This window comes from Bombyx mandarina, chromosome 02 (assembly GCF_030267445.1).
Source record: "Bombyx mandarina strain Sakado chromosome 02, ASM3026744v2".
NCBI classification, from domain to species: Eukaryota; Metazoa; Arthropoda; class Insecta; order Lepidoptera; family Bombycidae; genus Bombyx; species Bombyx mandarina.
Window position 1 is genome coordinate 175,077 of NC_143209.1, and position 14,080 is coordinate 189,156.

Consider the following 14,080-nt stretch of genomic DNA (forward strand, 5'->3'; position numbering starts at 1 on the left):
GCAATTAATGAAATGTAATCAAATCTTAGCTGTATATATTTTTTTATTTTTGATGTTAATGCACTGTCGATTGCACCTATAATTGAGGTGACATCTGCCATGAACTTTTGTCAATTTGTTAATGTTTTGTATTGATGATCACTTTGTTGGTGCAACTTAATAAATAAATAAATAAATAAATAAATAACCATAAAATATATGTAAAGGAAAATCTTTATTGTTTAAAACTCTTTAGTTTTAAACAATGTTTTTTCTTCAGTGTCACGGAGTGAAGTCGTTCAGTAAAAAAAGAGTTCAGTTTTAAATAGTTTATTAATACTGTTTACTGTTTAATTTTAAAATATTAATTTTAATAGAGATTAAGGGCTTTAAATCTTGTTTTCTTATTATATAACAGAAAACACAATTAAGTCTGTTAATGTTTATTCATTCTGAAATACTCCATATTATTGTGTATACTTATTTTAAAATTTAAGTCCGGTTCGATTTAGGAGCGTAAACATCGAGAAAATACTGTGTACTTTAATGTATTTTTTAAATTTAAATCAGCGATCGACTCCCATAATTCGTAAAGGGGCCACGAATACTAAGTTTTATTGAGGAGGTCTGTACGTGAGGGCGTCACAGCGTACAACACCTACCTGGTGTTAAGTGGTTACTGGAGCCCATGGACATCTACAACGTAAATGCGCCACCCACCTTGAGATATAAGTTCTAAGATCTCAGTATAGTTACAACGGTTCTAGCCTTCAAACCGAAACGCATTACTGCTTCACGGCAGAAATAGGCAGGGTGGTGGTACCTACCCCTGCGGACTCACAAGAGGTCCTACCACCAGTAATTACGCAAATTATAATTTTGCGAGTTTGATTTTTATTACACGACGTTATTGCTTCGCCGTGGAAGTCAATCGTTAGGTACGTATTTCATTAGAAAAATCTGTACCCGTCTGCGGGATTCGAACACCGGTGCTTCACTAGATACGAATGCACCGGACGTCTTATCCTTTAGGCCACGACGACTTCAATAGCGCGTGACCTCTCTTGTAATTTAACCCAACGTTTTGGATGCGGACTCGGTCTGTGGCTCTCAGATTTGCAAATTCCCAGTCTTACCGATTTCTCAGAATACCCTGATTATTACATTAATTGCAACATCTTGAATCGTTTCATTATTATATTTTTCATAAATCCGCAAGGTATATTTGAATTTAGATATTTTAACTTCAAAGGATTTGCGACTTAACGACAGGCGCCCACGTCTCGTGCCGTCCGTTTGATCCCGTCCAATTAATGCGGCCCCGCGGCTCTCTGTGCGCCCTCACTCAGTGCAGTATCGGGGGTAATCAATTGTAAACTTGTAATTCAATCTCTTTCAATTCAATCGCGATTCAGTGAAGTCATTTTTAAGGACCTGGCCATTTTTAGGAGCATACACACATATTTTTTTATTTTTTATTGCTTAGTTGGATGGACGAGCTCACAGCCCAACTGGTGCTAAGTGGTTACTGGAGCCCACAGACAACTAAAACGGAAATGCCGCCACCCACCTTGAGATATAAGTTCTAAGGTCTCAGTATAGTTACAACGGCTGCCTCACCCTTCAAACCGAAACGCACTACCGCTTCACGGCAGAATTAGGCAGGACAGTGGTACCTACCCGTGCGGACTCACAAAAGATCCTACCACCAGTAATTAAGCAAATTATAATTTTGCGTGTATGTGTGTATACATCTATTCTCATAACTAGCCTGCACACGTCCGTATCAGCGTCTATAATTTTTGGCACGTTACAGTCGGGGGTCAACATTGATAAAGGCTCCTAGCTTCGTGTCGTAATAGAGCTACAACTTCATTCCTACTAGGTTCAGAGAACGACAAAAATATTATTGACTAATTTATTTACCTAAATGTCAACTGAATTTAGGAAATAAAAAAGTAAAACCCCCACAACAACACAGTCAATAGCTGTATGCGCAATGACAGCGCGCCGGAGAGAGCGAATCAGCAGAAATTGAAAACACAAATTGAAATAATCAATAATTAGGAATGAAAGGTAGGTCAGTGCTTAATTAGCATTAATATTGTATTTCGCCAATCAAGGGCCGCTCCGAGCAAATAAAGCTTTCTCAAATATTTGATTTCAATCAACTCGATCATTGGGACTGGTTTTTATTAAACCCCCGAATTCAAATAGAAATTCAGTGGATCCAAGACGGATACAGTCCGTGGCAGCTCGGCGTAGGGCGGAGGCGGGTGGGTGTATAATTTTGCTTCCGTAAAATCTTTGATTACGTCACGATTGATCCATAAAGTAATTTGCGAATTTCTCTACTTCTCTTAGCCGTATTTAAATATATTCTTTACTAGCTGACCCGGCAGACTTCGTAGTGCCTCAATCGATAAATAAAAAACCTAAACTTTTGTATAAAATAAACATAAAACAAACAAAAGGAATCCGTCCGACGGGGGACATACGAAGGACATAAAAACAAAATTGTTATTTTTATTTACTTCCGAGCATTTTCTTATTTATCTAATCCTTTAAACCGTCTCTGGACTTCCACAAATAATTCAAGACCAAAATTAGCCAAATCGGTTCAGCCGTTCTCGAGTTTTAGCGAGACTAACGAACAGCAATTCTTTTTTCTATATATATATATTATGAAAATAAGTCAAGGACAAGGGAAAGCAGAATGAAATGGACTAAAATTATAACAGAATGTCAGTCACACGATGGCAAAAGAAAAAGAGGTAGGCTAGCTAGAAGATGGACAGATTTGGATTTTGAAGTCGTCGTGGCCTAACGGATAAGACGTCTGATGCATTCGTGTTGAGCGATGCACCGGTGTTCGAATCTCAGGCGGGTACCAATTTTTCTAATGAAATACGTACTCAACAAATGTTCACGATTGACTTCCACGGTGAAGGAATAACATCGTGTAATAAAAATGAAGCCCGCAAAATTATAATTTGCGTAATTACTGGTTGTAGGACCTCTTGTGAGTCCGCGCGGGTGGGTACCACTACCCTGCCTATTTCTGCCGTGAAGTAGTAATGCGTTTCGGTTTGAAGGGTGGGGCAGCCGTTGTAACTATACTGAGACCTTAGAACTTATATCTCAAGGTGGGTGGCACATTTACGTCGTAAATGTCTATGGGCTCCAGTAACCACTTAACACCAGGTGGGCTGTGAGCTCGTCCACTCATCTAGCAATAAAAAAAAATAAAAAAAATATGATATAAAGATGATTGGAGGGACAATCTGATCCAGAAAAGCTACCAATAGAGAAGAATGGAAGCAGCTGGAAGAGGCCTATGTGTCACAGGACACGCTGATCACTGAACCGGGAAACCCGATGTATTAGATTTAAGTTAAAACAATTTGCTACGGTGTGTAAAAATCATTGTTTAGTATTTTTTTTTTATTTTTATTTAAAATAAGATGGCTGATTATTTTCCTTCTTACATGACACTTGTCGTTATATTTTAGGTAATTCACAATATATCTTTATAAATTATATGTTATTCTGATGTGTCAGCTGCATTATTGTACAATCAATTTTTGGGTGAAAGAGCAACAAGCATACATCGATACATTCTTACAAACATTCGCGTTTATAATATCAGTAGGATTCGATGGGGTGAACATTCAGAGACTTATTAGATCAGAGCAAAAAAAAATACATATTTTATATAAATCTCCGAGGGTCCATCTTGGATTCGTAACGTCACTGCCTAATAACTTTTTAATAAATGAAAACACACATCTGCGCCCCGCGACCGGCTCACCGTACTTTAAATAGAATCAAAGATTAACACGCTTTACTTCCAGCCCGGGTAATTAAAGCTCTATACTTGAAACTTCTTTGATGATAGCATCTGAACATCAGCGGAGATTACGCACACGACTCCGTCCCTCGGTCCTGCCTTATCCTTTCTTCCTCGCCCGAAGCGGCCTTGTGTTCAGACTTTTTTTTTTATTGCTACGATGGGTGGACGAGCTCACAGCCCACCTGGTGTTAAGTGGTTACTGGAGCCCATAGACAGCTACAGCGTAAATGCGCCACCCACCTTGAGATATAAGTTCTAAGGTCTCAAGTATAGTTACAACGGTTGCCCCACCTTCAAACCGAAACGCATTACTGCTTCACGGTAGAAATAGGCAGGGTGGTGGTACCTACCCGCGCGGACTCACAAGAGGTCCTACCACCAGTAATTACGCAAATTATAATTTTGCGGGTTTGATTTTTATTACACGATGTTATTCCTTCACCGTGGAAGTCAATCGTGAACAATTGTTGAGTACGTATTTCATTAGAAAAATTGGTACCCGCCTGCGGGATTCGAACACCGGTGCATCGCTCAACACGAATGCACCGGACGTCTTATCCTTTAGGCCACGACGACTTAGAACTTAAAATGGCGAAACTTGGTACGTAATTTATTTCACCCATTGATTTAATCATCGATCAGCAACAGGTCCCCGCTGCTTCGTCCAAGGAAAAAATACCAGTTCTATCTATAATTATAGTTTTAATGATGCAGTTTCTTAATCGGGTCCGTCTAGTTCTAGCTACGGGCTGATAGGTCGGAGTCTCGCCGGTGACATTTCCATCGGCTGCGGAACGCCGCGGAATGCTGATAATGACAGTTCCCTAACCGGACGACTGGAGGAAATTAAATACGGAGAAACCGACATTTGGAATAAGCATCATTAATTTTTAAGGTAAACAATTTATTGTTTTTATTGCCCTTGTAGACAGACGAGCATACGGCCCACCTGATAGTGAGTGGTTACCGTCGCCCATGGACTTCAGGAATGCCAGGGGCAGAGCCAAGCCGCTGCCTACCGCTTAATACTCTCCACAAGCCTCGTTTGAAGAAGGACATGTCATAGCGCTCGGGAAACACCGTGGAGAGGAGCTCATTCCATAGCCGGATGGTACGTGGCAAAAAAGATCTCTGGAAACGCACTGTGGATGACCGCAGTGGCTCCAGGTAGTATGGATGAACTCTACTCCGGGGGCGGGCAGTGCGATGGTAAAAACGAGACGTTGGTATCATCTCGAACAATTCCTCAGACCACAAATCCTAACTAGGTATTAACTAAAATCTATATGGCTCTGTTGTAGACCAGCTGCTTCGAGGTCGTTGAACCCTAAGTGTCAAAGCGGGCGACGGTGTGGTGTCAGAGTACCACTGGATACCAGCTCGGCAATGTCCCCGGCAGTCCTGCTTATTTCTGCCGTGAAGCAGTAATGCGTTTCGGTTTGAAGGGTAGGGTAGCCGTTGTAACTATACTGAGACCTCAGAACTCATGTCTCAAGGTGAGTGGTGGCATTTACGTTGTAGATGTTTATGGACTCCTAGGTGGACTGTGAGCTCGTCCAACCATCTATGCAATAAAAAAAATCCCGGTATGGAAGGCTATACTCATGTCCTCACGAGAACAGTAGCGAACTGTACACACTTCCAATGGTAATAGCTTCAAAACTACTATAACTCAGAAACCCACCACAAATGATTTATTACTCATTTTAACACGTATTTGCAGCACAAAAACTAGACTAAAACATGAATTATGTCCAAGCTGAATGATATATGACTAGAGTTAGTTCTACAAAAACGGTAATAATCTCGCATTGATAACTTTTAATAGAGAACCCGTTTGATGTCAGTAATTGTACACAGTTTAATTAAATTAAAGTCGTTACGTTTGATTAATTGGCAGTGTGAAGTAGGTTGCCGTTGAAATGTTGATTAGATTTGTTAAATCAAGACTATTTTATCTAATACTGATGACAAATACGGTAGAATTGTGGCAAATTTTAAATAAGTTGCAATTTTAAGATAATTATTAGAGAAGACGAGGTCCCCATTACATTGTTGGCATTCAGACCCAATCTCCAGATCAAATTTCTCAATACGGAACGTGTGATTGGCTCGTTAAGCTTTTTTTTCTTTTTTTCCCTCCCTATGCTGATAGCCTTGAGATGCTATTTCAGCTTCACCCTAACGTTTGTAGGTGAGCTCACGGGGCTCAAACCGGAGAGTTGCTAACACTGACCCTAGCAAGAGCAGTGCTTCGCAGAATCTACCACCGGATCGGAAACGCGACCCACTGAGAAGATTCAGCGAGAAACTCAGTGGGCTGTGTCTATGGGTTAGTTCGCTCATCGAGCCCTTCGTCGCAAGCGACGGGTTCGACGAGGACGGTGACCGGTGCTTGTGGTGCCTAAAAGCACCGTTAATAGATCAGCAGGATCCGTAATGACGCGTTAAACAGGACAGCGGTACTGGCCCGGACGGGCTCGCAACACACCACTAGTATGGCCACCGTCTGGATGGGAACAGCTAATAAAAGGACAGTCAACACTAGCCTAAAACGACTGTTAGTTCATTACACTGTATTCTACGGCATAGTTTTTAAGTGTAAGGACATTGGAAGTAATTATCCGTCCGACTCGGTACCTCCGCGTCCGGAACGGTTTTTGTCCCGAGACCAGACTTAAATGAGACGATACCTTTGCTAACAGGCAGGCTTTTTCTATCTTTGTTTGTGTTTAGAATGCTTTAATTGGAATAGTTGATCGTGGCGTTATAAAACGTCTAATGGCAGTGAATACGCTCACATAGGAACGCATGAGGAGCCAGTCTTGAAATAACTGAAAGCTAAGAGTGATTTGTTTACTTTGATTATGGGGCCTATAGAGCATAGCATGAATCCTATTCTTATATATCTCGTTCTACCAAAGCGTGCTCCGCGTAACCCACTCCCCACCATAAAGAGCGTGAGCTCTTCTGTCTCTCTAACACAGTTTTGATATTAAGCTTCAATCCAAAGAATGCCAGGAATATTAAGATTTACAGAGGTAGATCTGAGACTCTGACTTCGTGTATGTCCTGATAGCATGCTCGTCGATGATGCACGTCATTTCGGATCCTCCCGATCCACTAACGGTGCTTTTAGGTACCTCAAGCACCGGTCACCGTTCCCGTCGAACACGTCGCTTGCGACGAGTATATTAACCCTCAGACACAGCCCACTGAATTTCTCGCCGGATCTTCTCAGTGGGTAGCGTTTCCAATCCGGTGGTAGATTCTGCGAAGGACGGCTCTTGCTAGGGTTCGTGTTAGCAACGTCGTCAAGTTTGAGCCCCGTGAGCTCACCTACTAGTTAAGGTTACGCTGATATAGCCTCTCAAGGCTCTCAGCTTAGGTAGCAAAACTAGTCGATGATGAGAGAGGCTTTTTAACACACCACAAGGTACCAATATCTGGAAAGTTTCTACCACGAGACCGTCATCTATTCTCGTTTTTTCAGACGAGCAGTCCTCGCAGTGCTTACAAAATTAATAACATTAACATACCAAACCACAGCCTTGAAGAAGCCGAAAAAAACCCCATTGAGAACAGAAAGTACCAGGCTATCATAACGTGCGAGGAATTCAAAGTACAATTTCAATATCTCAGATATTCCAGGCACACTTGCTATTAGAAATGCCGCGGGCGCTGTTGTACGTGACTCCCACGGAGCTTTGGCGAAAAATATTATTTTTCTATATTAGCTTTCACCCGAAGTACCTACCCGAGATTTTATTTGGGTTCAATTTCGTTTTTAATACTGTCCGCATTTACATATTTCCCAGGATTAATTTGCCCGGAAAAATGCCGCCCGCTTTGAAACAACAGTCCTACTCTTTACAGGTAAATTAATTCGATAAATGACGACAACAGTTGTCCCACAACCGACGACTAGGGCTGCTAGAGGATACGAGGGGCGATGCGACAAGGCCGGTGTTCAAATTACGATTAGGCCTCAAATTAGGCTTAGCTCGGCCCCTCACCATCTCACCATCAGGTGGGACGTATGCTCATCTGCTTACAAAGGTAATAAATAATGAAGTACGTACTCAATTCAATAAATAGCAGAAAGAAGATACAAAATTTAATAAAAATTAAAAAATACTGCTATACAATTGAGAGGCAGACCTAAAATATGCGTAGCGCCATTTATTTAAAAAATGCAGACACATGCATCTCACTTGTGCCTAATATTCCTACCGTGGCTGGGACAAGGTCTGTGCGGAGAGATTTGCAGGTAACAAAGGCACGCTTCAGGTACCTTTGTTTTAGTCCTAAAAGGTTCTTCTTAGATATTTTCCGTACGATTTTACGGTACTGTATTATACATATAATATGATTATCTAATATATAAAATTCTCGTGTCACAATGTTCGTTGCCATACTCCTCCGAAACCGCTTGACCGATTCTCATGAAATTTTTTATGCATATTCAGTAAGCCTGAGAATCGGCTACTATCTATTTTTCATACCCCTAGGGTTGTCCACCCCTAACATATTTTTTTTATTTGGACATTTTTTTTGGTTATAATGAGGTTATTATGTGGTTGAATGAGGTTTTGTTATTTTTATTATATATTCCCTCATCGTTCACACCACTACATACCTCTTTCACTCATTTACCACATCCTTACACACTTACAATAAGTTAGTTTTTTTTTCTACACTAGAAATTCCCTAGAAATCTTATATATGGCAAAACAATGTTTGCCGGGTCAGCTAGTAAATAAATAAAACAATATCCACTTCTGCTATCGAGTTTTGGAGGTATCGATCGAGTATCGAGTTTACTATAATTGATTTGTGTCGGCCATTGAAAAAATGAAAGTTCGCTAAAATTCTAATTGTATCAACCAACTGCTTCGATAGCATACAGGTATACAAGCTGATGAATCATCTTACGTCTGCACCATGTGGCCACGCTGCGCTTTTTTTTAGGAAAGAAGGATTACTGGAGGCCGCGAGGCCTTTCCAGTTTCACCAGGACAGGTGGGCGAGCAAAGGCTCAGCCAGGAGGGATGGGATTTGCTAACATATGCCCCAGAGCATCCTAAGATCTCCAGGATTGGTGCTTCACGAATGCATCTACTAGAGGATCGGAATCATGACCTGCTGAGAAGATCCGGCGATAAGCTCAGCGGGCTGACGCATTTATGACGTAGTAGTATGCTGCGCTTGAACAGACGCGCTACCCTTAAATTCCAAAATCTCGTTATGTAAACGGACATGTTTGGAACAAATATAAAAAACATTACTAATTATTCAAAAATGAATTGTCTCGCTAAAACTCGAGAACGGCTGGACCGATTTGGCTAATTTTGGTCTTGAATTATTTGTGGAAGTCCAGAGAATGTTTCAAAGGTAGATAAATATGAAAATGCTCATAATTAAATAAAAATAACAATTTTATTTTTCCTTTGATGTGTCCCCCGTCGGACGGATTCCTTTTGTTTGTTTTAAGTTTATTTTACACAAAAGTTTAGGTCTTTTATTTCTCGATTGAGGCACTACGAAGTCTGCCGGGTCAGCTAGTCATTCCATAAAAATGACTAAAGTTCAGCAAACAGTTCTACATTCGTTAATTCCCGCCCCAGTCCACTAAATAACCAATTGTAATTCTCGAAAGTTCTCAAGCCAACACAAAAAGCTTAAATCAGTAAATTGAATGAAATAATTTCGTTCGGCGCGTAAATATGTCGCCGGCGCCTGTTCTTTAAGTCTCCGGTCACAGTACTCGCTACTTACTTATCTTTACATGTCCATTTATATATTTATAGCATCGTTATGTAAACGAAAGAGACATAACGTAAGTAAGTCTGAATTGTTCTGTATAACGAATGTCCCGTCCTACGAAACGGAACGCATTACTGCTTTGCTCTAGAAATAGGCTGGCTAATGGTTAGCGTTTACCCAAGAGGCCTTACAATACGCCACGAGTCAATTTTCCAATACCTAGTGTTCAAGGAGGCAGCAGAAGGTAATCACAAGATGTAAGCCTAAAATGATCGAGAACATTCCAGTGTACACCTTCGGAACCACTGAACTCACTCAAGTTGTCAGATATTTAATATTCGTCGCAGAATATAGGCCATTTTTCATCAAAATAGAATATTACAAATGATGTTAATGCATTAAAGATTTTTGGATTTTACTATTGTAATGTATTTTTTTTTTTTTGTGAAAGCCCGATACCCACCTATCAAAGAGAGCACTGACCTGAAAAGTGTCTGGCAAGAGGAAGAGAGGCCGCCCCAGAACAACTTGGTGTCGCTCGGTGGAGCAGGAGCTAGGGGTCTTGGGCATGACGTGGGAGGAGCTAGAACAGACTGCCCAAGACCGATGTAAATGGAAAAATTTTATTCGAGCCCTACACCCCAGCAGAAGGTAATAGGAAAGAATGATGATGATGACTATTGTACTGTTAGATTTTCCGTTATTTTGATTAATCTCTCAATATTACACTCCTTGTCTCCCGATAAAGAAGATATTTCACGATGCCGCATCCGCGGGCCACACATCAAATATCCTGACTGAGTACAACCCGCTCGTCATTAATTGTAAAGACATCAAAAATGGGAGCCATCATGTATGTTGAACATGTTAATATATGTACATATATACATATATATTTTTATTGCTTAGGTAGGTGGACGAGCTCACAGTCCACCTGATATAAATTGGTTACTGGAGCCCATGGACATCTACGACGTAAATGCGCCACCAACCTTGAGATATAAGTTCTAAGATCTCAAGTATAGTTACAACGGCTGCCACACCCTTCAAACCGAAACGCATTACTGCTTCACGGCAGAAATAGGTGGGGTGGTGGTACCTACCCGCGCGGACTCACAAGAGGTCCCACCACCAGTATTATGTAAGTATCAATTGTCTGTTTCATGAACGACTCTTATTTCTAAAGCCCCTTGAGCATATCTTTAAAAACACAGCGCATATTTCGCAGTTGAACAGTGACCTTTAAAGTCAGACGCACATAAACATTCACGAATGGAAATATCCGAAACGAGCGTCGCCGCGCGTACCTATATCCTTCCGAAATGTATTTACAATGACAAATCTTTAGAACCAAAGCTACGATGTCATTAGCCTAAACATGAGCAGTTCAAAGCGTGAAAGAAATACGTACAATAACAATAATCACGAATTACTTCCACAGTGATGGAATAACATCGTGTAATATTAGTAGGCAGCGGCTTGGCTCTGCTCCTGGCATTGCTGAAGTCCATGGGCGACGGTAACCACTTACCATCAGGTGGGCCGTACGCTCGTCTGCCTACAAAGGCAATAAAAAAAAAAATTATTTTTATTGTGGAGTAAATAAATGCAATTATTATTATTATTGTTGTTATTATAGAAATCCCCATATATTTAATAAACAGTTCAAAACGTGAAAGAAATACGTACATAACAATAATCACGAATGACTTCCACGGTAATGGAATAACATCGCGTAATAAAAAATCAAACCCGCAATTAATTTGAATAACTACTGGTGGTAGGACGTCTTAGAGCCGTTTTAGTTTCGGTCTGAAGGCTGGGGCAGCCGTTGTACTATAAAACTGAGATTCAGAACTGAACCCTCAAGGTGAAAGGCCGCATTTATGTTGCTGCTGTTTATAGGCTTCGATGTCCACTTAACACCATGAGGGCCGTGCTCTCGTCCACATCGTTTGCAAAAAAATTGTAGTATGTAATCTCTTCAGTTTTCGCGAGTTCAATTGTCAAATAATCATCTCGCAGAGGAATGGCACTTGTGCAATGATTAAGTTAAATAATAAATGTGGTTTAAAAACAAAAAAAACGGTTAAATCGTTTTTTTACCCTGGTTGATCCTGGTCAGGATATCAGAGCGACCTAACAAAATTATTGTATTGTCTGTAGATATCAGAGTATTTCGGTATTGACTACGGGCACAATACTTGCACTGCATCTAACATACGGTCAGGTTGAATGCTGCCGACCAGAGCGGGATTCCCACTTCTGCTGTTGCGAGTGTCTATAGTTTAGCCGCAGTAAGGAATCGATAATCTATACTTATTTTAATATTATAAAGCTGAAGAGTTTATTTGTTTGAACGCGCTAATCTCAGGAACTACTGGTCCGATTTGAAAAATTATTTCAGTGTTAGATAGCCCATTTATTGAGGAAGGCTACAGGCTATATAACATCACTTGGCACCTTAAATAGCTCCTAAACATTCTATTATTCAAAAATATTTTCACTTTCTACGTAAATGAAGTCGCGGGTAAAATTTAGCGTTGTCAAAGTAACTATTCCACGCGGACGGAGTCGCGGGCAAAAGCTAGTTATTCATAAAAACGCGCTCCCGACGGGACTGATCATTAGGGATGAATCTTCAGACTTTCCTAGGGCAATAAGACGGACGTAGAATTACCTACCGTGGCGGCCCAATACTGTTCCTTCTGTGAGCATTGCGTTGCCACGGTCAGGGCTACCCAGCCCTTGATTTAGAAGGCATATTTTATGCAATTTCTCTAATTCAATACAATACAACTGTTAGGCACTGTAGGGCCGAATTCGTGCGCCTTTTACACATACATAATACACACGGCTTCTTCATAATACAATGCTGTGTGTTTTCCTTCTCCGCACATAATATCGGTTTTATTGTTATTTAAAACCGTAATATTATTTATGGTCATTATTATTGGGGAGTCCAACACTCATATAAATATTAAGTACATGTATTTTCTACATGGATACCAAGTTCCAAGTCAATCGGATGCACGATTCAGTAGTATAGATTAATAAGACAACTCCATTTAGCCAAGAAATGGCCAACTCTCTCAGTTGGCGGCCGACCCACAGCGGAGCCCTGACGACTACAATAAAATCACCAAAAGCCCGGTCGGTATTCACGCGAGCACGACCCGATACTAAATCCTGTTTACGAAATGTTATTATTGAAAATGTCTTTGTGCAACGGTTTAGAGCACAGAGTATGGACACACTTTATTCGTGTGAGTTTTTGATTTTTATTACACGATGTTATTCCTTCCCCGTGGAAGTCAATCGTGAACATTTGTTGACTACGTATTTCATTGGAAAAAGTGGTACCCACCTGCGGGACTCGAACACCGCTGCGTCGCTTGACACGAATGCACCGGACGTCTTATCCTTTGGGCCACGACGACTTCAAGTCATTGCAATTTTATTTGCATTAATTTATAAAATATATATTTATAATTTTATCTCATAAGATCTCAAATATCGCGATCACATATTGAAAGTTAATACTTTTTGTTTTTTCAGCCATTAATTGTCGAGTGTGTGTTACAATAGGTGCCCCGTCCGTGTGTTGTTGGAATAGCCCCATAAACTACTAGCAAATAGGCAGGTAAAAGTTACAATATAATAAAGTATACGAGACGTTGGATAAGTATAATTATGTATGTAGTAATACTAGCACAAAATTATAAAGTTAAACCCGAAAATACAAAATATTCGAATAAAATTATCTTTAATGCCAGTTATCCAGAGAAAAAAACAGAATAATTAAAAATAACAAAACCTCACTTTTGATCGTAAAAAGGAAAGTAATATTGAAGAAGACATATTTTCTATTAAAAGTTCATAACTTTAGTCCAAAAGTAATAAATATACCGCGCCCAAGCCGTACACATCCTCATAAATTTTATTAACAACCGGTCTAAAAGCGTCAGAGAGACATAAATACTTACTAAACTTAAATTAGGTAGATTTGCAAGATAGTAAATAAAACGCTTCAGAAACTAAATCCAAATGTAAATAATTTCCTTATTTTAAATGACTTAAGCCAAAGTTCTCGAATATTTTAACTTGGCATGTGCAGGCAAGCTCACAGTTACTTGAAGACAATGGATCGATAATAAATGCCGTATTTTACATGAAAGGAGCCTACCTTGAACGTATGTAAACAAATGTAGCGACAGCCACAAGAATATCCAGTTTCTCACGCCGTAAGCTACGATCCCTGTCCGAAACATGGTTCAAACCAATAGAAGACCACTGCACTAGAGGTTTTAATTCATAACTATCACATTTTCACATAAAATCAAAATTTTTTATGATAAAGTTCACAGATAACGAATTCGGAGCGATACTACGCGATCCGCCATTTTCATGTCCACTTACATTCAGAAACAATTCGATATTGAAAGGGCATTGCCCGGGACGAAACGGAGCGCCCTGAAGTTA

General features: G+C 40.2%; 1 protein-coding gene across 1 annotated transcript in view; it reads right to left on the reverse strand.

Annotated features, from left to right (window-relative positions):
* The window catches only part of fra (neogenin protein frazzled), a 99,541-nt gene extending 85,485 nt beyond the window's left edge, over positions 1 to 14,056 (reverse strand). Inside the window, 1 exon segment of the mRNA XM_089734490.1 lies at positions 13,785 to 14,056. Coding sequence (XP_089590616.1) covers positions 13,785 to 13,869 — 85 coding nt within the window. The 5' untranslated portion in view covers positions 13,870 to 14,056.
* Positions 14,057 to 14,080: the final 24 nt, after the last annotated feature.